This window comes from Sander lucioperca, chromosome 16, assembly GCF_008315115.2.
Source record: "Sander lucioperca isolate FBNREF2018 chromosome 16, SLUC_FBN_1.2, whole genome shotgun sequence".
NCBI classification, from domain to species: domain Eukaryota; kingdom Metazoa; phylum Chordata; class Actinopteri; order Perciformes; family Percidae; genus Sander; species Sander lucioperca.
In genome coordinates, this window is record NC_050188.1 from 477887 (window position 1) to 504370 (window position 26484).

The window sequence follows — 26484 nt, forward strand, 5'->3', positions numbered from 1 at the left end:
TGTGTATGAAATTTATTTGCATTGGTAGATGGAGAGATTGTCAGGTGATCTCGTTTACTGTATTCCTCTAAGAACACACTGTTCTGCACACTGGTGATATACGTATACCTGAGCTTGGCAGTCTGGCCAACACAAGACAAACTTCTACACAAGCTTTCAAGAGTAGACACACACACAAAGTGACAACAGCTCTGAACAAAACAATAGAAAACAAACTTGTTTAAGGCAAACCTAGTACTAACAATGAGAGTCGACCTGACATCAGTAACTATATGCACATGAGCTATTGATGCTGTTATTGCACAGTTATTATGAACAGTTGATCACAATTTCCAGCTATTGTACACACACTGTAAAGCAGTATGCGTTAGTAGGCCTATACTCATACAAATCATCAGTTTATCTTCCATTTCTCCTGAAACACCCAACTGAACTGACCAGACATGGCTGTACTGAGACATCCACTGTAGCAAATAAAGGATTAAAACATCTAAACGTGACATTCAAGCAAAGACTGTTTGTAGTCAACACTGTTCTATAATGTATAATGTACCTGGTCGTTTGCATGTGATCTGTCAAATGAAAACACTTTGAGAAAAATTGACGTTGAGTTTTGTTCCTTTAAGGCTCACTTCACACAAATCTGAAGATCTACACAGCAAAGATTTCTGCCATCGAGCCAACACAGTGTAGGAGAATAAGACTCAGTTTGTGGTGCTCAAAGTGTTGGAAAATTACATTTGAAAAACTCAACTGCAGTGAGTTTTCATTAACAATTTTCCTCATAAAATCACAACTTTATTCTCATAACATGATTTCTTAAAACACTGCGATTTTATTCTTGAAATCTTACAACTTTCTCATACAAATTTTCCCAAAGTAACAACTTTATATTTATTAATGTATTATAAGTATTCTTAAAGTATTGAAACTTTTTCTTGTTTTCCATTTTTTTTTTCTCAAAATAACAGCTAGTCCTGTCTTTTAAAAAAATAACGTATGAATTTATTCTCCAAATATTGCGGCTTCTTTAATTACTTTATTCTGATAATTGAACTTTTTTTTCCATGTCCAAATATGTATTATTTTATTTCCTATTGGCAGTGAGCCTTTTCAGAAGCAATCGTGATTTATCAATTACAACTTTACTTCGATAATATTTTGACTTTTTTTTAAATTACAACTGGGGAGTTTAACTTTCTTCTTTAAAATATTATCTTTATTGGCTAAAACTAATGTATTTTTCCCCAGTTGTAAACAATTTACTTTTTTCATTATATTACATTTTTCTCAAGATACTGAAACCTTATTCGTGTAATCACTTTATTCTCTAACACTTTTTTTCTCGTAAAGCCCAACTTTATATGCATTACAAATTTTCTTTACTCAGAACTACAACTTTATTTTAATGATGTACAACATTTTTTCTAAGAATGTTACATCTTTATTGTATAAATCTCATAATACTCTCTTTAATATATCCCATCTTAAGATACCACAAGGTGTTTCGAGGACAAATGTTTTTGTGATTTGGGTGAAGTGACCCTTTAACACGTGTGTGTGTGTGTGTGTGTGTGTGTGTAAGGTTGTTTTTTTTTTTCCCCCCCAACAGCGTTCAGATTGCAACCAACCCACCCTGAACGTGAACTTCAGTTCAGACACTGACAAAGGTATGAAGCTGCTGTAATTAATGACGCTCAACACTTGGCATCGTTGATCTTCTTAAACATTTTAAACAAATTAGCGGCTTAATAAAGCGTCTGCAAACGGAGCTGTTCGACAAAAACAAACAGGCACAATATGCAAAAGCAAAAAACTATAATCTCTGTCAAGAACAAACATGTTCTCAACATTAATACATCAGCACAGGTTCTGTTCAGAAGCAGCGACATTAAACACCCACTCAGCATCAGATGATGTTGCTAGATGTGGAGGCGGAGTGAGCAGCAGCCACTTGAAATAAAAACATTTTTTTAATTAACTGTCAGGGACAAAAAAAAAAATAAAAAATTGATCAGAGTCTCGCCAGTCACCACCTTAAAAACTGTGACGTCATTGTTGCGACCTCATTTAGGCCACCTGCACCCGTTTCGCTTCCACCATGTACAGCATGTCGTTTTGGGGGAAACACAATGTGTCGACCAGACAATGTTAATAATGGACACATTTTAAAAACGCTGGTTCACTTAAGTGGCGGTATCCACCAGCAACACAGGAAGGAGTGTGATGTAAACTTAAATAAGCATCATGGCGGCAGGGAGTCATTCATTTTAAGAGGAGAAGTCTGGTGATATTCTGTACTTTTCTTTTGCTCAACAGTTCCCAACCAAAACCAACAATATGGTTTTGGTCTTTTCATGGGATTTGTTGACAATGAGATAAATATAGCATAATACCAGGTGGAGTGTAACAGACAATGTGAAGTGACAGAAAGTAGTGCGGCCGCTGGTGGAGTGAAAAATATCTCTCTTTTTTTTTTCTATCAAAATGTGTGAAAATCTGAGCATCGAAGTTCCTTCTTGACCTCAAAGACCTTCTTACTAGCTTTCAGACCTTTCATCCACATCTGCATAGCTCTGAATGCTAGCAAGTGGACCTTTGAGTTTAGATATTTTTTGTTTACATGTGTGAACAAAAAACTGATTGTGGCTGTGTTTCTCTGTTGTGCATTATAAAAGTGACTAAAAGTGTAGAGGAAGCCTAACTCCATTAAGCATTAACCAAACCGTCACGAGGAATATATTAGCAAATAACATTGCACGTGACAATAAATGCACACAAAATCCCTACCCAGAGATTAAAATCCCATGTGTTGTTTTAACCAAGTGGTTTCAGTTGACAAACTAAAGAAACATTGGCAGTGAATATTTTGCAGGTTTGTTCAATGACAACATTCTGAAGTCGGCATTAAGTTTCCTCCAAAACCACATTTTTGCTGATCAGTTGCACAGTTTTGTGTAATGGGCAGGAGATAGAGTTGTTTAAAAAAATCATATACATGAAGGTTTATAAATGTGTCAAAACAGGATTTTTAACTTAAGCGAAAACGCACAGACAGTATAACAGTTTGGTATTTACAATAACAAAAGGTAAAGTTATGCAAATGTTTAAAAAATTATAATTGTGAAAAGCAAATAGTTTGATTTCCTATACATTTTCTTTGCACACAAACAGTTAAAAGACATTTGAGTTGCTCTCCTTGAACATAGCGAGTAGCACCTGTACTCTCCTGAAATATTTGCTCATGAGTTTGTCAGAAAGAGAATGCTCATTACTGGTGCCAAAGATGAAAACGGGTACAAATTCAAATTCTGCACTGGTGAAAAAGAAAACAATGACAGTAATACTCCAGTAACTTAATATATATTATTTGTCCTCACATTCAGTTGGCAGAAGCACATACTTTTACACCAGGTCATCCCCTGCGTCGTGGAAGACAGAGGGCAGAAAAGATGAGTGCGACTAACGGGAAAGGGACAGAGTCAGTAATGGCCGGTGTGTCCTCAGTGAGGCGCTGAATTGAGCACTGAACAAGGCTTGATTTTGAAAACAAAAATGTGAAGATGGCAGGCAATCTGGTTGCAAACACTGACACAGTAACGCACCAAGTCAAAGAAGGAAATGATCTGCAGGAGAGAAAGAAACACCGTCAAACAGGAGCTCTACACCACTGACAGGAAAAGAAAAGAGTCATCTATCATTTTGGACGTAGCTCAAATTTCGTAGTTCTGACTTACTATCTCATAGTTTCAACTTATAAAAATCACAATTTCAATTTAGTTTTTCATACTTTTCACCTTGTGTTTTTCGTTTTTTTCCCCTTCATAGTGTTTAAAAACGTCTGTGTTGCAGCGATCGAGGCGGTGACGTTTCCTGTTTACAGTAACGTTAACGTGACTCGCGCGCCGTGATATGGACAGACTGAGTCTGAGTCTGATCTCCAGTTACAAGATTGTCCACTGCAGATTGACGTCAGGTTGCTTTTCTCCAAAAGTTGATTCGGACTTCACTTTTTGCCGCAGGCACAAACGGAAAGACCTGAGTTTTTACTGGACTGTCTGACGAGTGACGATCTTTACCTTTAATTTATTTCATTTAAAACAGGGACAATGCACAAGTTAACATTAACCTTGTTTAAGAACAAGGAGAGATGCATTGTACCAGGTTGTAGCACAAGTGCTATTTTCCGCCCGTAGTCCCTGGGCAGGTCAGTAAAACAATAAATATTCAACGCAAGTGAAATACAAAACATCAGAATATACAATTTTACAACCACAGTCACACCTAATTTACAATTTAAAAAAAACTATCATGGGCTCAATCGTTCCCACTTCCTAAAACCAGTCCCCCCCCCCCACCCATCGACGCAGTGTTTGTGAGTGAATGCAGCCAGCCGGTGCCTCACTAGAGCTTTGGCGTTATGAACGGTTATACTACGTTTACCTTTATCATATCGCCTGACAACGACACTAGGCGGCTACAGTGTGACCATACAGACCTCTACAAACGTCAGACTGCTCTCTGGTAACTCAACTATTCTCCGTACCTGGCTACCACAGTAAATTTCAGCGTGCATGCATCTTTTAAGTTCTTTTTATTCGAATCCCAAAATTTAAAATCAAATCCCTATCTATGGAACGAATATTCAGATCCTATGTAATTCAGTGTCATATCTTAGTTCTTTAACTTAATACTTCATCATTTTGATACATCCTAATTTTGATTTACTATCTCATAGTTTCTATTTTTTTCTTCTTTTTTTTTTTTAAAATCATAGTTTTGACTTGATGTCATAATTATGATTCAGTAATTTTGAATTAGTATGTCATCTTATATATCGGTCTCATAATTGTTACTTGGTATCTCGTAACTTTGACATACTATCCAATAGTTGCAACTTATAAAACCATACTCTTGACTACATACACACAAATACATACTATTCCTGAGCACATTTCTCCAAAGCTAGCATCATGTGTGTACCTACCAATGCAATCCACAGCACCAGGTACTCGTCAATAAAACTATTGAAATACTGATCCAGGAACAGTAGTCCTGGTCCCAGGAAGGCTAAATCGTGGAGATGCATCTCACTTTTTGTCATATGTGCTACCTGTGGACAGACGGAAAAACACACACAGTCAGCATCACACACACACAACGGTTTTCTTTTATTGGCACTACTAAATCTCTGCAAAACACTAAATTCTAAAGTGGAAATTAAACACTAAATTCTAAAGTGGAAATTACACATTTTAAAGCTATTTGAAGAGAATAATATATAACACTATTTTATTATCCGAGTCTTAGCACCCAGTAGAACAATTTGGCCATGAACTCTTTTGACATGGTTATGAACATCGGTCCTTTTCCAGAATAAAAGTAGTAGCAGTAAACCACAGTGATTACCATGATAATTCAGTCAGTATGAGATGATATATTGCCATGTTATCAACATTTTTAGTTTATTCTTTCTGTGACCACAGCACTGCATTTGACCCCTTGTACAGTAAAAAGTGGGTTCGACTTACAACTAATTTATTGGTGATTTTGGCCGAGACAAAGCCAAACGCCAGGATATAAAGACATGGATGTTTCTCGAAGAGCTGGACAGCAGACTTCTTGTATATCATCATCGCCAAAATTATAACTGAACCAATATGTAAAACTGGAGAGAGGACGCTGGTTCCCTGAGGACAGAGGCACAAAAACAAACCCACAGACGGTTAAAGGCAGTAGAAACAGACACAATCTGCAACAACAATCTACTTATTCTGCTCAGAAACTTTGAGCTGCTAGTATTTGTACCGGATGTATTATAAGAAAAAGAAATGTATTAACTCAAGCACATTATGTTTCGACAGTTAGGAGTTTGGTTGCCTGGGAGCAGGTCACATGGACCCATTGAATAACATTCAAAAGTACCACAATATTTATCAATGACTGCTACATAGCCATCCACTCCTATTTTCTAAATATCAAAACCATAGAGGGGTGCATACAGACAGTAGTCGGCAAATTTCAATTTTAGTTTGGCTAACTAACAGAATTACTGTTATTTAAAGAGTAAACCCCTAAAGCACCTTTTTAGCTGAAAACCAACGTAGAAGGGTATTTGGTAGTGTTGTTGATGGAGTCGGGTCCAAATCTGGACATTTTAGTGCAAAACAAAACTCGACATTTTGTTTGCTGTAGCAAGCCAACATGACACATGGAGAAATATTGGCTGGTAGCAGTGATGACGCTAACTTGGACTACACAAAGTTAACTCTACAAGAAATTAAAGGACAATTCCGGCGCAAAATGAACCTAGGGGTTAATAACATATGTGTACCGAGTCGACCGTTCTCTGGGATCTGTTTTCATGCTAATCGAATGTGTTTCTAGCTTGAAACAAGCTACAGCAAACTGGTGGTTAGCTGCTAACGCTAGCTTTCGGGGCAGAGGGTAAATCGCTATTTTATACCACTAACAAGGCTCAAAATAGCACCACACTTCCACAGTAGCATAATGAGGGTCCCTACATGTAAACCGAAGCATTGAGAACTCTAAGTGTACAGACAGTTTATTAAAAAGATAGATTATAAAGACAGTAGCGTTCAGGTTTACATGTGGGCGCCATCTTGGAAAACAGTCATGACCAGTCGAACCACGATAACGGTGTGTCCCAAACTGGCGTCACGGTATAAAAGCCCAACCTGATAAACTTTTGCTATACTCATCAAAACAGACATAAACACAAAGTAACAGTGTGAGGTGTCTCAAAACGGTTTCTTCCTCCCCAGTTTATATGCTAAACTAGATGTTGATACCCAACAATGCACTCTGAGCTAACAGGGAGGTTTTTCTTCTTGGGTTATAGAATAGGTAATGGCACAAAAACAATTTTTTTATTGTCACTATACACATGTACGATGCAAAAACATCTCGCAATGAGGTTGCTTGGAAGCATTTCCATATTGATTTATCTGTGATAAAACAATATCCACCCTCTGACTGACATGTCAGGCTCTGGGAGAACATCCATCGACCAGTTCTTTGACCACCAACCTATCAGGAGAAGTGCAGACGTTTCCAGACTTACTGCTATTGTGGATCCGTTTTTGCCCACACCTCCTGTAAAAATAACTCTGAAGTAATTGGTGCAGGAGAAGATGGCTCCTAAAAAAGTGCAGATGGCAGGAATCATTTTCATCTGGATATTTAGGATCGGAATCTAGGAATCAAGACATCAAAAACACTGAAATTAAGGAATGATAATACAACTCAGACTCAAAGACGCAACGTTTACATCAAAAGATGTGTTGATCTTAAATGTAATTTCCAAGCTATTTTTGTAGTTTGTGAGCACATTCACCTTTACATGTACATCCACAATGAAAGCATTATGAGTAATGTTAGAGAGTGGTAAAAGCGTTCAGAGTGACATTTTTTGGTATTTCTGATAACAATTACAGTAAAACAGTCAAAACGAGAATGTTACAGCAACAAAACAAACATTATATAAATATGGCATCATCAGTCTCACTAATCTCAATCTGAAGCAAGTAGAACCGATCACAATTACCATTGACTGCCACAAAGCAGATCCTCCCACGGCGGCCAGCAAATACATGATTATTATGAAGAGTTGCACCTCAGTCACATCAATGCTGAGTGGGAGGAGAAAGCAGAGAGTTGAAAGTGAGGATTAGTGATGGCTAGCAGCACACAGTCATCCTGCAGCCTTCTTCCACAACACACTGCCGGACGTGGAGCTGATGGGACGCTGTTGTGTTCCTCTGCGCCACACAGGTTAACTTTGGAGCAGTGATTCCCAACCAGGGGTACTTGTACCCCAGGAGGTACTTCTGCTGTTGACGGGGGGGTATGTGTAAAGATCGTAAAGCAGCTCAACTAATTTGAAAAAATTGAAATTATTATTTGAATCAAAGAATATATCAGCTGTAACACCTGAACACTCAGTTGTCTCGGGGGTTGTACCCTGCAATCTGTAATATTTCATTGGCTCTTTTCTTTCCTCTGTTCCCTCAACGACGGCTTGTATATATTTCAGTCATCCAGAGGAGACTCCAGAAAGTCGTATTTACATTTCTGTTTGTGTACAGATTAAACAAAGGAGATGCAACGTGTTAATCAATGAACTTTAGAGGTGTTGGTAGGTGAAGTTTGGAACTTTGGACAGAGCCACACTGGCCGTTTCCCCCTGCTTCAAGACTACTTTTAAGATAAAGTGATACTTTAATCTATAAAAAAAAAAAATTCCGAAAGAAAAAGGGAAATTGTTTGCTTAGTCTGACCAACAGTCCAGATGTAACATAGTATGCGTTACATTTCCACAGTGTCTTCATTATGGAGCTAGAATAGCGATAGTATATTTTTGCATCGAAAATAAAATTCGGCATTGTAAAAGAAAAACACTAAAAATGATTTTGTGGGGATATTTTTTTTGCATTCTTATGTGTTTTTGAGACAATCTTCAGATTTTTTTTCTTCATGTCACTCTCTTTTCAGTGTCAATTTAAAAAAAAAAAAATTTGTTGACTCACATGCCGAAGCGCAGCGTTCCTGACACGTATGTTTGCCAGTGGGCACAGTAGAACATGAACATCCCGGCGAAGCAACAGAAGAACATCCAGTCCGGGTTGGTGCCCATCTGCACTGCTATACTGGTTCCCAACACCACAAACACTGCAGAGACAAACACATGAACACCAGCAGCGTTAAAATAAAGGGCTTAAGTTATGGCCAAAATTCTCCAGTATTTGAAAATCAATATTTAAAACTGTCTGACATTCTGGGACACGAGGTAGAACCTGACAGTGTTGGCTGTATTTGGAGTACTGGGAGAGGACAGTCCTTTTATGGCGTTTTTCCATTACATGGTACCTGCTCGACTCGCCTCTACTCGCCTTTTTTGGTTTTCTATTATGAAAAAAGTCCCTGATACCTGCTAACAGGTACTTTTTTTTTAGTACCACCTCCTGAGCCGATACCAAAAGGTGACGTGAAAGCGACAGACGGGGGTGTCAGGAACAAACCCGTTTTTAAATAGTTTAGCAAGCTGTGTTTTTTTTTTGCTGCCTCCAGCTTCATTTGAAACAAAATGGCTGTGGCAACAACAACACACCCTCGACGTTCTGTGTGTGTGTGTCGTGTTAGGTCACAGCAGTTTGCTGCGGCGTCGCTATGACGACCAGCCACGCTCGCCTCACGCGTGAGGCGGTACTAAATCTGCAATGGAAAAAGGAGGACGGGGCACCGCGGCCGAGTCGAACCGAGCCGAGCAGAGCTGGTGCTAGCAGTGGAAAAACGCCATTAGAGGAGCCACTTTCACGGTGGCAAGGTTCATAACCCTTTTAGCATGCAGATGTATTCTACTGAAATGGAAACAGGCACAGCCTCCCACTCTCCCTATGTTGCTCAAAGACGTTATACAGCACCTACAGTAAAACTGGAAAAACTACATTACGTTGTACCACGAGACATTTCATGAGACTTGGTAACCTTACACAACCAATGATTATGTAGTAGAGGCTAGGCAATACATAGGCTCATAACTCTTTGCTACGATAACAACCTAATGTGAGATGTCAATAATAACTATGTGAAGCAGCTTTGTACTTTGATTCATATTTAAACCGTTTATTTATTGTACAGGACCTACTGTTTTTTGTGTCTGTTTATCTAAATGTAAAACATTTTTTGTAATATTTTATACAATATGTATGCAGTATTTACTGTTTGTTATCTGAAATACCAATAAACGGATATTGGAAAAAAAAAAAAAAAAAAAGGCTTCAGATTCACTGAGACATGGTGGAACGAAGTCAAACAGGAGAAAACAGACCGGTGGAGAGGGAGTCACAGCCGTGGTCAAACAGCTCGCCCAGCGGAGAGCTGCTATTGGTGCGTCTGGCCTGCTTCCCGTCAATGGCGTCCAATGATTGGTAGATGAACAGGCCCACAGCACACAGCAGGTACGCCCAGAGAGGAGCCTGAAACAACACATTCATATAGAGCAGGAGTCACTCCATCTCGAAGCCCGAAAACCAAAACAAGCTGAAGCAGATCTCGTCCGATCAGGTGACTTTAGCTATACAAATCAAGACATGAAATCACAATGCATACAGTGTGTGTAATACCCAATGTCAAAATCAGGGGTAGGGTTAGGTACCGTTCACATTTTTTTCCCGGTACCCAACGGTACCTTTTTTCGGTACCCTCTGTAATAACAAAAAAATTATTTCAGTTGTAAAATAATTCCAAACCTATTTATCCTATTTACTTAGAACATTTAGTTATTTATTTAGAAGATTTTACACACCACACAAAATAAAACACCTCCCCCTCCCCTCCCAAACCTGTCCCTACAAACTATAAAATTATAAATTATTAATTTCTCACACTGCACTGTAACTTTTATCTTGTAATTGTATCTTATTCTGTTTTTAGCCTGTTTTTATTTTCTATATCTCTTTTTTAACTGCTCTTTAATGCTTTATGTAAAGCACTTTGAATTGCCTTGTTGCTGAAATGTGCAATACAAATAAAGTTACCTTGCCTTAAACCTCCAGCCTGTCAGTCATGCCCAGGGCATAAGAGAACACTGGTGTTTTCTGGGGAGTTTACTCCCCGGAGTCCTTATGTTTTTTTTTTTGTTTTTTGTTTTTTGGCCCAGCATATTTCCTTGGATTAGGATGGCACCAAGATCTTGGTTGCAGTTGTCTCCGTGGTCCTGCTGCACTCCCTGCTACAACCTGCTACGTCCAGCTATGCTCTGCTGTGCCATGCTACATCCTGTAACGCCCTGCATGCCTTGCTATGACATGAACTTCTACGACTACCACTTGCAGTCACTGTTCCATTATCTTTATTGTGACTATTATTGCCACGGTTCATCACATCCCCAACCGGCATCGTCAGACACTGCCTACCAGAGCCTAGGTCTGTTTGAGGTTTCTCCCTAAAAAGGGAGTTTTTCCTCGCCACTAAATGCTTGCACTTGGGGGAATTACTAGAATTGTTGGGGCTTTGTAAACTATAGAGTGTGGTCTAGACCTACTCTATCTGTAAAGTATCTCGAGATAACTCCTGTTATGATTTGATACTATAAATAAAATTGAATTGAATTGGTGTGCCTGCTTGTCTCAGAGGAAGTACAGCACCGCAACCGCTTTCGGCTCGCCATTAATATTACATTAAGCAAATGCTGTCTGCGTGGAGTTTTGAAAAGTGTAACTACTTTTCAATCGGATTAACCGGCATTGCCGGGACTCATTGTGACTTTAACAAACTGCTCTGCCTGTGTGTTAGAGTTTAGATCTGGCCCAAAAAAATCAAGCCTGACCCTACCAGAGCACGTTGTGTCCGAGACCGGCCTGGCCCGACACATTAACTTGAATTATGAGCCCGAGCCCGATTTCAACCCGACACTTTAATACGTGGGCCGTTATAACTGACGTTCTCAACTACAATTCAAAGTTGTTTGAACTCAACGCATTTCTCTGTGAGGGCTTGCTTCACCCTCATGCTTGGAGAAGTAACAAAAGAGGACGTTGAAGGCTGACTATTACCTCCGACTTTCCTCCAAACTTGCTCAAAGGTAATTCTCCTGTTTTTCTTTTTCTCTTTACATCCTCAAGCTCCATGTTGCACTTAAGCTACACCATACAGCCCAGCAGGCCCGGTGTGATGTGTGCGAGAGGAGGAGACTCCGCGCATGACACGTGTTGCATTTTGTAACTGTAGTCCAACTTGTGTAACTTTTTGGACACGTTACTTTAGCCTAAATATAGCGTATATAGATAATATTTCTGATTATGGCATAGCTTTCTCCCCACCCAATTAGGCTAATAAAGTAATGATTAAAAAAAACTTGATCAAGGGCCCGGCGCGGCCCGGCCTGGCCGGGCAGAGAATCTAAACTCTAGTGTTTGTGTGTGTGTGTGTGTGTGTGTGTGTGTGTGTGTGTGTGTGTGTGTGTGTGTGTGTGTTGAGCCCCGCTCTCTGTCAACACATGCATTAAGGACAGAGAAGCTTGCTCTTACACGCTCTCAGGTTCCGAAATTTGGCACCGATTGATTTAACGTGAATCGGTACTCGACGTAATTCGGTCGGTACCCAAAAAAAGTACTGATTTTATTACCCAACCCTAATCAGGGGTCCCTTGTTGTTGCTGTGTTTGGGATCTGGTTCCCTTGTAATCAGATATGCCCAGAGTTGGCTGCTGAGCAGTATGAACAGAAGGGGGAGGGGGAGGGGGGGGGGAGCTTATGACAATAATACAGTCAATAAACAACGACACTTTGATACATGCAGACTGTGGAAGCAGACGCACCTTCACGAACATCTTTCTCCTTCGCAGTTAAACAAAATTCCCTGTTAACCTACCGTTTAAAACATTCACATAAAATTACTCCAGATCTTTCCTGGAAATCCTTTAACAGGACACATTTGCATTGACAGTAGCTTAATAGAGATCCAAAAACAGACACTGGAGTTAATTGGTAAATGAAAACATAAATTCAAGCGTGTTTAATATGTTTTAACATAAAGATCGTCCAGTAGAACGGTGTTCCAGAGTGATGACTAACCTGTTCAGTGGCAGTTGGGCAGTAGTAGATGAGCACGAGGGTGGTGAAGACGTTGGTGGCCAGGCCGATGATGGTGATGAGGTTGGGAGCAATCCAGGAAGGGACCCGTCCCACCAACCATTCCCAGTAGCGCTGCATCAGAGGCTCCAGCAGGGAGCGTCCTGCACTGCTGTACCTGCAGGGACCGACAACAGCCAGGTGAGGAGGCCTGTACTACGAATCAAGATCAACATGCCCTGGATTTCTTTCAGTTACCCGGCTTCACTAACCCTAACGACCGCGGTCCCGCCTAACCTGTGTCACGACGCTGGTTAACAACTAGTTCAGTCAATCCAGGGTTTCCCAATCCAGCGACACGCACGTTCACATAAAAGAGGCGGTGTTTGCACAGCACGACCAATCGCAAACATCTACCAGAGCCGCATATTTTATATAAAAAGAGCAAATTATAATTCTACATAAATATGAAGTACATAGACACGGTTTTACAGGAAAAATGCAGGAAGGAAAGCTGGTAAAAAAGCCGACGCTGTTATGCGTAAATCACAACGCTTATCAATATCGCTTCCCCATCAGTCAGGCACAAGATCTGACCATAACTGCTTAATAATTAATTAATTAATAATATGCTTTCCATAAACTGCCGTTGCTTTAGTCTATTATATTATCAGTTACAACCCTGGCAGTGGGAGCGATCGTGAGAGAAAATAAAAAAAATATAAAAACATAACTCACACCGATGTGCGCATTGGCAACACACGGCTCAACAAGCCGATAAATACCCTATACGTAATTCCCTCCACTGAAAATCTATAGCTTTCATAAAAATACCAATCAGGGAATGTTAACGGGGCGCTCTCTCTCTCTCTCTCTCTCTCTCTCTCTCTCTCTCTCTCTCTCTCTCTCTCTCTCTCTCTCTCTCTCTCTCTCTCTCTCTCTCTCTCTCTCTCTCTCTCTCTCTCTCTCTCTCTGTGTGTGTGTCAGTAGGCGGTGCTTTTACACCAGTTGATCTCTAATCTCCAACTTAACCTACTCCAGACCAGGTTAGGTGTTCAGCATAACTTACCACGGCGATTGAACCCGGTAACAAGTGATCCACCGTCGTGGTACAGAAAACCCTGGGTTGAACCTGAAGTTACCTCGTTAACGCCAAATCTTGCTTCGTAGTACAGGCCTCAGTTGACTTTAACATCCCAGAAATAATGATGATGGTGACACAATATTAGAGTCGTGACAAGGGCTGGCTGATAATTAGGGCTGAAGTATTACTTGTTTTTATATTTTAATTACTATTTGAAAGAGTGCAATTTTAATTATAACTTAGTGTCTCAACAAGCGTAGCAAGTGACAGCTTAAGCCGGCAACCACTGATTTCATCAGCTACAATGAAAGCTGTCATCTCTGCGGTAGATAGTCAAGGATAATTTTAGATTGCTTAACCACGAACATACATAAACTCACTTAACGTAAAATTAAATAACACCACATGAGGTTTTATTTCAGTTTTTCTCAGTTATCAGAGCAGGACTGCGTGTTACCTGTGCTCCTCCAGTCTCTTGAGCTGGTGTCGGGACAGGGGGGGTGAGGGCAACTCGATCAGCCTGCGCAGCACCCCGGGGGCCAGCCAGCAGGCCGCCTCCATGCCCATGCCCTGCCCAGGGTCCTTGTCCCGGCCAAGGCCTCGGCGAGAACGCAGGCCCCCCGCTTGCTGCTGCTGCCCCGTGGCACTCATGGAGCCCTTCTGCCTGCTGGTCTGGTCCCCGATGGCTCTGGCTCCGCCTCTGCCACTGTCCTGCCGTTGGGTCTAAAGATCCACAGTGGGGCTGGATGAGGCTGGACAATACCCCGGAACAAGAATCCAATATCACAATACTGTCCTATGACAATAGCACAATACTGTATGAATACAGATTCACAAAACCGGGGAAGCAACTGATGATTGTTTTAATTATTGATCAAGCTGATCATTTTCTCAGTTTATTTGTTCTTTAACCATGGATCCAGCTAATTTAAACAGCTCACGCTACTGTATTGTGTGAACTTCTGTATTGTGCATTGTGTGAACTTCATTTAATATTGTATGTAAAACAAGTTCCTTCCTGAGACTATTTGCAGACAGAGCCACTGTCTCTGTGTCCGGTGCTTGGTGCCGCCAAAGACGATTGTGACTGGTTTAAAGAAATGCAAACACAGAGCGTTTTTTTCTCCTATCCTTGAATGTATGTGCGGTGTAGCCAGACCTTACTCCACAGTTGTGTGGATATGGTTCTGACAATGCAAGACTAATAAAGTCTTACCTTTATCCATAATAATACATCATCATTTATTTCTTGATTGTTTTCTGTGCTATTAATCTGAATCTGCAAAGTAACTAAAGTTATCAAATAAACGTAGTGAAGTAAAAAGTACAATATTTGCCTCTGAAACGTAGCTAGTGGAATATAAGTATAAAGCAGCAAAAAAATGGAAATACTCAAGTAAAGTATTAGTTACTCAAAATGATCAGAAACTGCCCTAAACTGCCACGTGTTATTGTTAGAACTACTGATTACTTTTGATTAGATCAGGAGTGTACACAACTACCACATGACACCTATGACATCAATACCAAAGATACCATTATCTGCAGAATTGAACAAAGACAGTATGAAAGATCAACTTAAAGGACCGTGTCTGGGTTACTAAACTATTTCTTGTGACTGTCAGCAAAACATGAGCTACTGACGATAGCAAAACAACCTGCTTCTTCAGCGATCTGCTAATGCTGCCTGGCACACTCGCTATTAGCATAGGAAGATTAGCATTTGCTGGACTGGTAGCTACGGAAGACTTGTGTCAGTTTGGTAATTTAAAGTCACTCGCTTGCTATTGGCTTGTTATCATTTCTCCATACTTACATTGCTGAAAATATCATCCCCCAATTAAGATATTGATTAAACCAGAGTATACTATTGACACCTCCCGGATGACTGCATCTAGCTTGACTAGTTAGCTACATGTATATGAGTTAGCTACCCCAAAGACAGCTGGCGAGCTTCTGAACTGACCTGGCCGGTTAAAGGACGAGAGCCGTGGGCAGTCCGAGGGGCGGTGAGGGCGCTTCAAGCCGGCAGACAAGACTCCTCTGTGGATGGTTAGCTTTAAAGTTTCTCTCAATGACTTAGACACCAACGAAGGGACGTTCGCAGCTGGAAGTGGATCACCACGACCGGTGTCAGTCACTGTGGTTGTCAAAGCAAGCTATTTCACGTTAGCCGTCACGTAAATCTCGCGTAGCTTCTTCTTCTTCTTCTTCTTCTTCTTCTTCTTCTTCTTCTTCTTCTTCTTCTTCTTCTTCTTCGTTGGGTTTTAACGGCAGCTTGAGTCCTTAATGTTGTACTACTGCCACCTTCTGGAGTTAGTAAACTACAGCGTCCAGTATGTCACATTTTCCTCATCAGTCCTGTTCTCATTAAGCTGACCAATCTTCTGCCTTGTCCACTTTGACCACACTCCAGTATGTATTTACTCCTGCACCTGTTAGTCCTAATCGTTTCATTTCTTTCATCATGTGCATGTTCCTACTCTCTGATACATATTCTCTGCGTTGTGAGGTACCAGAAACTGAAGTCTACAGTGATAGTTATTCGACTGGGGGTTTGTGAAGTGAACATGATTCAGTCACTATTTAGTCTTGCACTGCCAGACTTTACTCCCTGGCGCTGCAGAGTCACTATTAAATAAAAGTAGTCAGTAGATTATTTCAAGGAACAAAAGTAGCCTGCAGACTCTGCTACACTGGAAATAATCTTACACTACACATAAGTGTGTCTATTTCTATTGGCTGAATGTGTACATTTGCAGGTAAAAGTTGAAAAAACTTGAACTGGAAACACATGCTTAAACTTTTGAACTGAAGAGATGGCGCAAATATGAGTATGACAGTAGTAGCAGCGCTGGGTGATATATCAATTCCAGCAACTCAGATTTGACTTTTTATATTCTGGCTATCTCGTAGCAAATGTAACGATCTTTAAGAGGGACAGAGTGAAAAAAAAAGGGTTTCTGTTTCTGGACGAGGCATCATCTCTGCTTCAATAGGGTGTTCAGATTTCACTCTGTCCCTGTCATGCTAGCCAGGTAGCTAACACTAGCTAGCCAGCTGTCTGCAGATATCAGGCTGATGTCAAGAAACGCAAACAGCAGATAAATCAGTAAGTCTCTGCTCAAACGGAAGCATCTGGTACTAACAGTCTGTGTGAGACAATGTGTAATTGCAAGTGGTGCAGATCTTTTATTGTTAGATTATATTCCACTTCATTGTCATTGCACAGAGTAGGCTACAGGTACTGAGACAACAGTAAATGCAGGGCCTGTTTAAAATGAACTGAACTCAATAAAGACATTGTTCAGTAAATGCAGGGCCCGTCCAGGATTTGACCCAGGACCTCTCACATTCTAGGCAAAAATCATTCCACTAGACCAGGGATCTTCAATGTTTTTTAAGCCAAGGACCCCTTAACTGAAACTGAGACCGAGCATGGACCCCCTACTACATAAATTGTATAAAATTAATTTGCATATTAAACTGGGCCTACAATAACATGTAGAGCGGCCTAAAACCTCTATACATACCTTTTTTGCATAGAATACTAAGCTATTAAAATAGCCTAATATTGTTGGCATGCTTTTATAAATCATGTTTTATTGTTAAACATACATGTGTAAGTGAATCCTTAGGATGAATCTGTCTACTATGCAAATCTATATCTACTCTGTGGATGGCCTTAGTGACTACCTTACCTACAGGCCAGTACGCAGTAGGGATTTATTATATTTGCTAATAATGTGTTAGATTTATGTTAAAGTGCTCATATTATGCTCATTTTCAGGTTCATAATTGTATTTAGAGGTTATATCAGAATAGGTTTATGTGGTTATTTATCAAAAAATACCATATTTCTGTTGTACTGCACATTGCTGCAGCTCCTCTTTTCACCCTGTGTGTTGAGCTTTCTGTTTTAGCTACAGAGTGAGACATCACACTTCTGTTCCATCTTTGTTGGGAGTCGCACATGCGCAGTAGCTAGGTAAGGACTACTAGCCAGTCAGAAGCAGAGTATGAGGGAGTGCCACGCTAGCAGCTAGGCGAGCATTATAAACTAACAACACGTTTGTCTCTGAAGTAAAGGCTGGACTACAATAGAGCTGTTTGGAGCAGTTTGTGAACAGTGTTTTCTGTTGGCGATGGTAAGTCCCTTTGGGGTGGACTTTGGGCTTTTTCACTTTGTAAACCTATAACATGCACAAAAAAGATATATAACACAATAAAGGAAAGGGAAAAAGTCAAAAAGCATTGATGATGAGCACTTTAAGACATTTTAACTTTTTTGAAAAAACTTCAAAACTGAACAATGGTTTGGAGGCCCCCCTGCATTGACTCTGACGACCCCCTAGGGATCCCGGACCCCCTGTTGAAGATCCCTGCACTAGACCAACAAGCCACGTACCCTAGCTCTGTTTTGCAGTGTTTTATTCTTGCTGTTTATTATAAGAATTCTTTTTTTTGAAATTGTGAATCGCCCCGATACTTGAAAACATTTAAATGTTTTGGTTGTATTATCCAGCCCTCGATGTAAGCGTAATGTCGTACATAAACTGTACCTTCAGGAAGCTTAAACTCAACAAAACTAAAAATGTAATCTGCTTCCAAACTCTTGGAGACATTTGGACACGTCTTCAGCTGAATGAGTGTCTTGACACTAAGGACAAACAATGGACACAGATAATTTATTGTATAAGTATGTACAGTAGCTTGATGTTTCTGCATTAAAGTGATGTTACACCTCTCTGTCTGGCTGCTGAATCAGGTAGGGATTAAAGAAGTCTCTCATGAGGCTCTCCACCCGGTTGGGCTGGGGGATCCCAGCAGCAGGGACCAGCTTTGGATTCAGAGCCAGGTTCAGAACCTTTGTGGGGTTGAAAGCAGCAGAGCGAGTCTGGGCAGTGTGGAGACCCTCGATGGCGCTGGACAGCCAGATGAGTCTCTTGAGGCTCTGGATGTTTTGGCCACGGTCGTGCATCAGCTGGTGTTCGGTCACAGCTCGCCGACTGCAGGGATAGGACACGTCAGAAACCAGACATTTGATCCAAAACACAGAGTCAGATTCAAAATACATGTAGCCTCATAGGCGTAATTTACAGGGGGTTGGGGGGGCACAACCCCCCCAATAATTAAAACTGGCCAGTGCAAACCCCCTCCCCCCCAAATATCTATTAAAGACATGTGGACCATAAATTGATGCAGAAAAGGCACCAATTGTTGCGGACAAATTCACCAGAATGCAGGACATTAAGTGTTTGATATGCTCAAAATTTAAATTTAGCTCAAAAGTGGAAATCTCAACCCCCCCAATGTTGAACCCAATTACGCCCTTGTGTAGCCTACATAAGCAAAAAAAAGAAAAATACATATATTGAAATGTTTATTTTTTTCGTTTGCGTACCTTTTTATTTTTACTTAGGCTATGGGTTACTTTACTGTCATGCAAATAGCTCTCATTATGAATACCAGTAATTTTACTATGATGTCTCTACTTTAACTTACCTCTCAATTAGATGAATAATACAACGTCTGAAAACTAGATCCTACTTTGTTAGCAGATGCTGTTTTTTGTAAAATTAGTCCCTATAAGCCATAAACTTTTTCTGGAGACTAACAAAAGTGATGAAACCTCCCCCTGCTTACTATGGGAGACCCTGAAAGGTCATATACCAATAGACAGGGAAAATAACAGCAACAAGAATTAGTAGAGTTGAAATCCAGCAGAGGTGGAAAGTGACGAAATACATTTATTTACGTTACTGTATTGAGTAGTTTTGTTGTGTATTTTGTATTTTTCAAGTAGTTTTTAAAATCGGTAATTTAAAATGTAGGCCTACTTGATTACGTTTTGAGTGAAGTATTGTATTTCGCTACATTACAAATCCCATCTGTTACTGAGTAAAAAAAAAAAAAACCGAAAGGAAGAAAAACAATTGCGCCCGGAACCACTACAGTGACAAATGATCAGCATCTAGGCTGCCTACCAGGCGCCAAGTCTTTCTGTAGGAGCTTGAGAACGAGATGGAGGTGGATCAGGCGAGCGACGACGGTTCAGAGACTGTTTCAGTAAAATGCTAGCTGAAACATCGAATTCTGTGGCCCAAAATGACTAAAATCCTTGGCCACATTTGAAAGACTGTTTTTCATTTAAATTCAAGAGGGCCAATGCAATGCCAGATGTGCATACCAAAGGTGACTGAACTGGCAGCATTCAATAACTCCACATCTAATCTGCGGAAGCATGTTTTGGTAAGTATTTGTGCATTGGTACTTCAAACGAAGTTTTCATGACTAATAGCAAATTGCCAGTTAGCAAAACAACATATTTCGTGGCATTGCTAATTTTTGTCTAGCACTAGCACACCGTAGGACAACATATGTACACTGGCTAAATCCTCCCCACCCCGTTTTACAGGTTTTTTTTATGTAACTAAGTAACTTTTACTTAAAGAACATTTTAAATTAACTACTTATTTCTTTTACTTGAGTAATTTTTCAGATAGGTAATTTCACTTGTACTTGAATAATATTTCATCAAAATATTGGTACTTTTACTTGAGCACAATATTTTAGTACTTTTTCCACCTCTGGAAATCAGACCTAGATATCATTTATTTGCAGCCCCTTTACCCAAAATCTATAAAGAAAAACTGTGTCCATACAAAGCGGATTTAAAAAAAAATAAAAATGTTGGAGCGTCACCCTTTCTTTTCTCAATTCTCCAATTCTCCAATTTCGCTCCAGTACTGATCATACCTAGCCTGAAAACCAGACAAATCTGCAAGTTGTATTTGCTCTGGCAGATATGTCAGGTCTCCCTCAAATTCAGACCGATTTCTAGCCGGCCAGAACTTGGACGGGCCAATCGCAACCGTTTATCTCACACGGGGCGGGTATATAACAGTGACTGACAGAGGAGCGTTATGCTAGGGCTGTGCTCGATTGAAGAAATTCTTAGTCGACTAACACTCATTCAATTGTATCAACTAATCGATTAGTTGATTTAATCGACAGATCTGTAAATCTGAGTTTCTCCGCAAAGAGTCATGCAAAAGCACCACTTTAATTCTTGTGTGTACCAGAGATGTGCTCGTACGTTTCTTGGAAATAAGTCATTCAGCATGAAAAAAGCATAAAACATGACTAATCAACTAAAGAAATCTTAATTGATTAAGACCAAAACAACCGATTAGTCGAATAATCGACTAAGAGGGAGCAGCCCTACTATATATATATATATATATATATATATATATATATATATATATATATATATATATATATATATATATATTGGCAACGCACCAGGCTCACGAAATTCAGCCTGTGTGCTGAGGCACACCAAACATTTTCCTACTTCTTACTTATAAAGTAACTCCACTTTTTGTGTCAAAGCAATTGAAATTCATTCACAACTTTGCACAATGTTAAACTGTGTAAATTAGACGGGAGTCTCACCTCTCGTTCTGTTGACACTGGCCGGTTGTAAAGATGGCGAGAAGCATGACAGCGAGCCACTGCACAGGCCTGTGGGACAGCTGCATCTTCTGAAAAAAAAGAACCCAGCAAGAAACACTCACATCAAAACTCTTCATGTAAAAGAAGAAAGTCAAGAAATATCTACTTGCAACTCCTCGTCATTGGTTGCCTATAGTTGTGACCAGTTCAAAGAAATACTTTTCGTTTTGCTGTTGTCAAATTTGAATATCTTTTCGAGTTCTGAAGAAGTGCAGTCACCCACAAAAAAAGAACAAAGATTTGAGAAAAGTCAGGAAAATAAGTATACTTTTGTGTAGCAGAGATACATATAATACTGTGTAATAATAATATGACGTGCCTCTAAGCAGGAGCTCCTTACAGTGACACACAAAAAAACAAAACACACAATTTTCAGCCACTGTATTTTCCACTTTATCCTGCGCAAAACCTCAGTGTTGTCCTTTAGTAAGTAATGACAAACACAACTTGACTTGATTAGTGCCTAAAAAGGATGAATATCCCTCATTGAATATAAATATAAACTCACCCCAGGTCGCTAAAATCTCCGGACCAGACAGCCTTCAGTTAATCAACAGAATCCAAAGACAAAAATAGAAACTTCTCTGACCTTCTATTCATCAATTTTCCTTTCCTTAAAAAGATTTAAGGTTAATCTGACAAACAACAAATATTCTGAAAAGTTCTATTAAATTTGAAATATATATCCATTACTTATATGACACAGACTTACGGATAAAGTCATTCTTAATAAACTTTGACAGGAAAATGTGTCGCCTGAAAGAATCACAAAGCAGTTTGTTCCACACAGACGGACATGTTGAGCATGCATTTACACGTAAGTAAGTAACCTTTAACAGAATGGAAGAAAAAACGGATTACAGAAGTGTGACCAAAACACAAAATTAGAAATAAATCACAAAAATCACATTTTGAGCCTCAATAAGTGATGATCTCTCTACTTACATTGGCCGTGTTGGTGACAGCAGCTCCTCTAATGATCAGACACTAAACTGAGTTCATGTTCGACCTCCAGACCTCTTTATAAAGCCACCTGACACACACACACACACACACACACACACACCCTCCCACAGGCTTGAGAGTCGTAACATTCAAATTCAATTCAAAGTAGGGCTTTTGATTTGCTCATGAAACAAACGTCAGCACCGCCATCTCTCTGACATGTCATTTTTGTGTCTATGGAGTGAAAACATCAAACATTTTTGGGGTTATTTGTGTGAATACAATCCCAAATAGGCTCCTGTGACAGTGGAGGAGGTTTACACTCGCAGGAACTCTTTACATAAGCAGGTGTTTTGAAAAGGAGGATGAAATTCGATTGAGGGATTATCATTTTTCTATTTTCTGGTCTAATCCGCCCCGTTCCTCTCGGAGAGATTCACGCGTCTGACAAAGAGGAATTTATAAAACTGTGGCTGCGTGGTTTTATTGATGTTTAGGGTGCAGACACACAGGGATGAGTCTGTGTGGATAAACTGAACGTCAGCAAACTGTCCTCCAGCTCAGGTTGAAACTTTTCTAAACACACTAAGATGCTTGTCGCCTGGAGCTCCTCTCCACCTCCTTGACATTACAACCACCACCTCCAACACTAATGAACCCCAAATAAACTAGAGTCTTTGGTTGCCGCAGTGTCACCACAGTCACTGTTATAAACACAGTCGTCTTGACAACACCTTTCAGGATGAGTTTCCCTCAGTGAGAAATGTAGGCTGCCGCCAGAGGCCCGTGGGCGGAGAGATGGAACGAGGACAAGGGATTTAGTCCATTAGAGAGTAAATGGCGGCGGCGTGAGGAAAGTCAGAGACAAATGGAGCTGGACAGAGAAGAAAGAGACAAGTCGTCAGGCTGAAAAGGAAAAAAGAAAGTAATCAGCAGATGGAGGAAAACATTTCTCACAGCAGGAAGCACAGGGGGCAAAATCCATAGCAACATGATGCCACCCCCCCCAAACAATCTGCAGTGACATCCTCACCTGTCACCTGTTTGTGTTTGGTTGCTCTAAATGGTGAGGAAATGGTATTGTTCCCCATCTAGCCTACGTCTATCAAACTGAAAGCTTTTACAACAATACCACATAACTATTATGTCTTATATCTAATATATGTGTGACAGGTTATTGTGATCATTGGTTGCTCTATTTTGCATATATATTTACACAATGAACATGTGTATAGTTGCATTTGAGAGTAACATGATTCAATAGCAAATGAATGCAAATGATTTTGATCTGCAAGGCTTACTCTGTGCATTTTGTGCCAAAGCAATGACAAATAACTATAGTCATGTGAAGAACTGACTTAATGTTCATATAAATAGTCACATAGTTTGACAAAGTTTAATAGTCATTCGACGATTGTGCTTGTGATTAAGAAACACTGTAATGGCCGCAATGGCCTCAGTGCAGGTGGGAAACTTTTAATTGGCAACTAAACAGAGGAACATCTGCACTTTGACAATTGTACGGCGCAGTGTACATGTACGGTGTTGTTTAGTGGGCTGCCATTTAAAAAAAAAAAAAAAAAAGTTGAGTGAATAAGAAAATCTGGCTGCTATTGACGGTAGCTTGGCTGTTTTAAAATGGTGGGTTTGTACAGGATGTCCCGTGTCGCGCTAGTGACGGTTCTCTCTGACCAATCAGTAGTCTGCGGTGTTTTGACTCCATCTTCTAGTATCAACTCAACTCGGTTGGAATCTCGACTGAGTTGGTACCACAAAAAGTACCAGGTCCATAACTTTTGCTAATGGAAAACCAAAAAAGAAGTTGAGTTGAGTAACCGTATCATGCAGTGGAAATGCAGCATATGACCCCATTCAGACAGCACAATAAATAATTAAAACGTCGGTATCATTTAATTCATCTACATTCCTGCGTATTGGGCCATGATTGTCTGCCTACAAACAATGAATTGCTCTGCCTTTGGGTTGGGAAGGAGCTCAAGTACCTGGGGATCAGTAGGTGCACTGGTGCAGTCAGTGCAGCGCTGAGCTGGACCGTCAGGGTTAAGAAAGAGCTGAGTCGGAAGCTCTTCATTTACAAATCAAAGCACCAGGCGTGCCACAGATCCAGAAGTAGTCAAGTATCAGTAGCTTCGAAATCTGTGACATTCAGTTGTTGTTGGCACATTGGAGGCAGACAAGTGATTTTAAGTTTCCTGTACAGACTGAGTATATATACTTGGTTTATTCACAGAATAATAACATATGTATCATAACCATATCATCCAAGCACAGATTGATTTGTAAATCTGGTGTTCTGTACATAGACTGTATAATATTAATGGACAGAGCATGTGTGACGTCACCCATTGATTTGTGGAGATCTGCTATGAGTCGTCGCGCAGCCATCCTGGTTCCGGATGTTACGATTTTAGACGAGAGGGAGGAGTGAGGGAGGAGCCCTTACACTCTATGTTACGTTACACACTTTTACTGGCAATCACATCATAGCCACGCCCTAAAACACCCCCTGCTTTATCGCCGATTTTAAAATCAACGAGACCGTAATTAAAAAAATGAACATCATTCTCTGTTGCAGAAGACTTAAAACTAGCGATTGAGACCATAAGCTCATTATGAATTCCAGCAGGGGGCGACATTACGTGTCGCCCCATTACGTGTCGCCCCCTGCTGGAATTCAGATAGAATGCAGGTTTAAGGCACTTCCGCATTTGCAGCACTTCGACAAACCTGATGCTTTGTCCATTAATATTATACAGCAGTAGGTCCCTCCGGTGTAAAGCAGTTGATATCCACATGGTGGCAGTGTTGCACTGAGCATCTGAGTGCTAATGAGAAAGAGGAAGTCTTGTTTAATGGAGCTGCTGATTTACAGTAGAAGGAAAGGAGACTAAAAATACATAGTCAAAGGCGTGCCCTAGAGACGGAAGTGTTCATTACAGCCACAATATTTTAATAATGGAGCTTAAGATGTACAGTTTATCCTGATAACGGCTCTAAAGGAAAGGTCACGGGCTCATTAAAACTTGGTCCGACTGTCCCCAGCTCTCTTTGAATCATCTTTACAGTTCAGGAAGATTTTCTTTTTCTGATCAGGTACAAACTTTTCAACCTGTGAAGACCTTTAGCATGGTCAGAAAGAGAAAATGCACAGACCTGTGTCAGAAGGGAAGTGTAACCACAGCGAGAAGGACATAATCCCTCACTGGCTTCCCACCCACCAACCCTCAACTAAATTCAACGGTCAAATTTCACTTTTTCTAATGTTACTGAATGGGGATTACCATCAGCTGTGGGATGTATATATACAGTATGTATATATATATATCAGGCTGTTCTCATTCACTGTTCGTACTTATGCCTACAAAAAGTAATGCACTATTTAATTCCTATATAACCCACGTAATTATGAGCTAGGACGTGAAGGGCTGCCTCAAGGAGGAAGTCAGATCACGGTCTTTTCCTAAACCTAACCAAGTCGTTCTTTTGCCTAAACAGGTTCTGCACTGCAGGGGCTTGTGCAGGCGCACTGATCGCTTGTGTTGCTGGACATTCATAGGATAACACAAAGATTATTTTTTGGGCTTTTCCGCCTTTAATTGATGGGACAGCTAGGTGAGAAAGGGAAGAGAGGGGGGAGACATGCAGGAAATTGTCTTAGGTCGGACTCAAACCCTGGACCTCTGCGTCAAGGCATAAGCCTCGAAGTATATGTGCGCCTGCTCTACCGCCTGATCCAACCCGGCCACAACATACAATTTTTTGTTAGATATCATACAAACCGTTAGAAATATATGTAGGGATCCGTAGGGAGTTAGGTTGGGAACCGTAGAGTCGCCGGTTCAAATCCCCGTACAGACCAAAGGAAGGATTGTGAACTGGTTGCTGGAGTGGTCGAAACATGGGTGTATAATAATGATATCTGGAGCTTAGTGTGCGTTCTCCTCAATATATGACCAGCACCTCTTCTTCAGTGTGCATTCACCAGACAACTCTTGCACATTGTGCATGTACATTGTTACATTCAAGCCATTGCCAAATGAGTTGCTACAAATCTAATTAAGCCTATCAGCTCCACAAAACTCTCTCTGTATTTCTCAGTATGACTAGTTCCTGGCAACTGCGTGGAGGTGGGGTGGGGTGGGGTGCACGATCACTGAAGGCTTGTATCATGTGGATGCTCCGACAGTGTTGTTGTCATTACTTAGAATTCCTCATGGGGGAGACAGAAACTATGCACTTTATCTTTAAAAAGCTTTCCAAATTACTTAAAAGCATTTTAATAATACATGATTCTAATAATTACACAGAGATCATACACAA

At 40.4% G+C, this 26484-nt stretch overlaps 2 protein-coding genes and 1 long non-coding RNA gene across 4 annotated transcripts; 1 reads left to right on the forward strand and 2 right to left on the reverse strand.

Moving 5' to 3' along the window:
• Positions 1-1607: 1607 nt before the first annotated feature.
• On the reverse strand, positions 1608-15902 carry cept1b (choline/ethanolamine phosphotransferase 1b). 2 transcript variants are annotated; one of them, XM_031296826.2, is made up of 10 exons: positions 15644-15902; positions 14135-14400; positions 12597-12771; positions 9851-9998; positions 8550-8691; positions 7568-7652; positions 7085-7216; positions 5532-5690; positions 4988-5113; positions 1608-3626 (listed from the first exon to the last, which is right to left on the reverse strand). In XM_031296826.2, the coding sequence occupies exons 2-10, from the start codon at positions 14326-14328 to the stop codon at positions 3504-3506; spliced, it is 1284 nt and encodes a 427-aa protein (XP_031152686.1). In that variant the 5' UTR covers positions 14329-14400; positions 15644-15902; the 3' UTR covers positions 1608-3503. The 2 variants fall into 2 exon arrangements, with proteins under 2 accessions (XP_031152686.1, XP_031152685.1); XM_031296825.2 differs by having other exon boundaries at positions 14135-14429; positions 15644-15894.
• On the forward strand, positions 5452-25735 carry LOC116047830. Its single transcript, XR_004104486.2, has 3 exons — positions 5452-5463; positions 24138-24142; positions 25611-25735. It is a non-coding gene; the product is annotated as an uncharacterized LOC116047830 (long non-coding RNA).
• Positions 18021-22236, reverse strand: pth4 (parathyroid hormone 4). Its single transcript, XM_031296834.2, has 3 exons — positions 22144-22236; positions 21139-21227; positions 18021-18686 (listed from the first exon to the last, which is right to left on the reverse strand). Exons 2-3 carry the CDS (start codon positions 21222-21224, stop codon positions 18416-18418), a joined length of 357 nt encoding a protein of 118 aa, XP_031152694.1. The 5' UTR covers positions 21225-21227; positions 22144-22236; the 3' UTR covers positions 18021-18415.
• Positions 25736-26484: the final 749 nt, after the last annotated feature.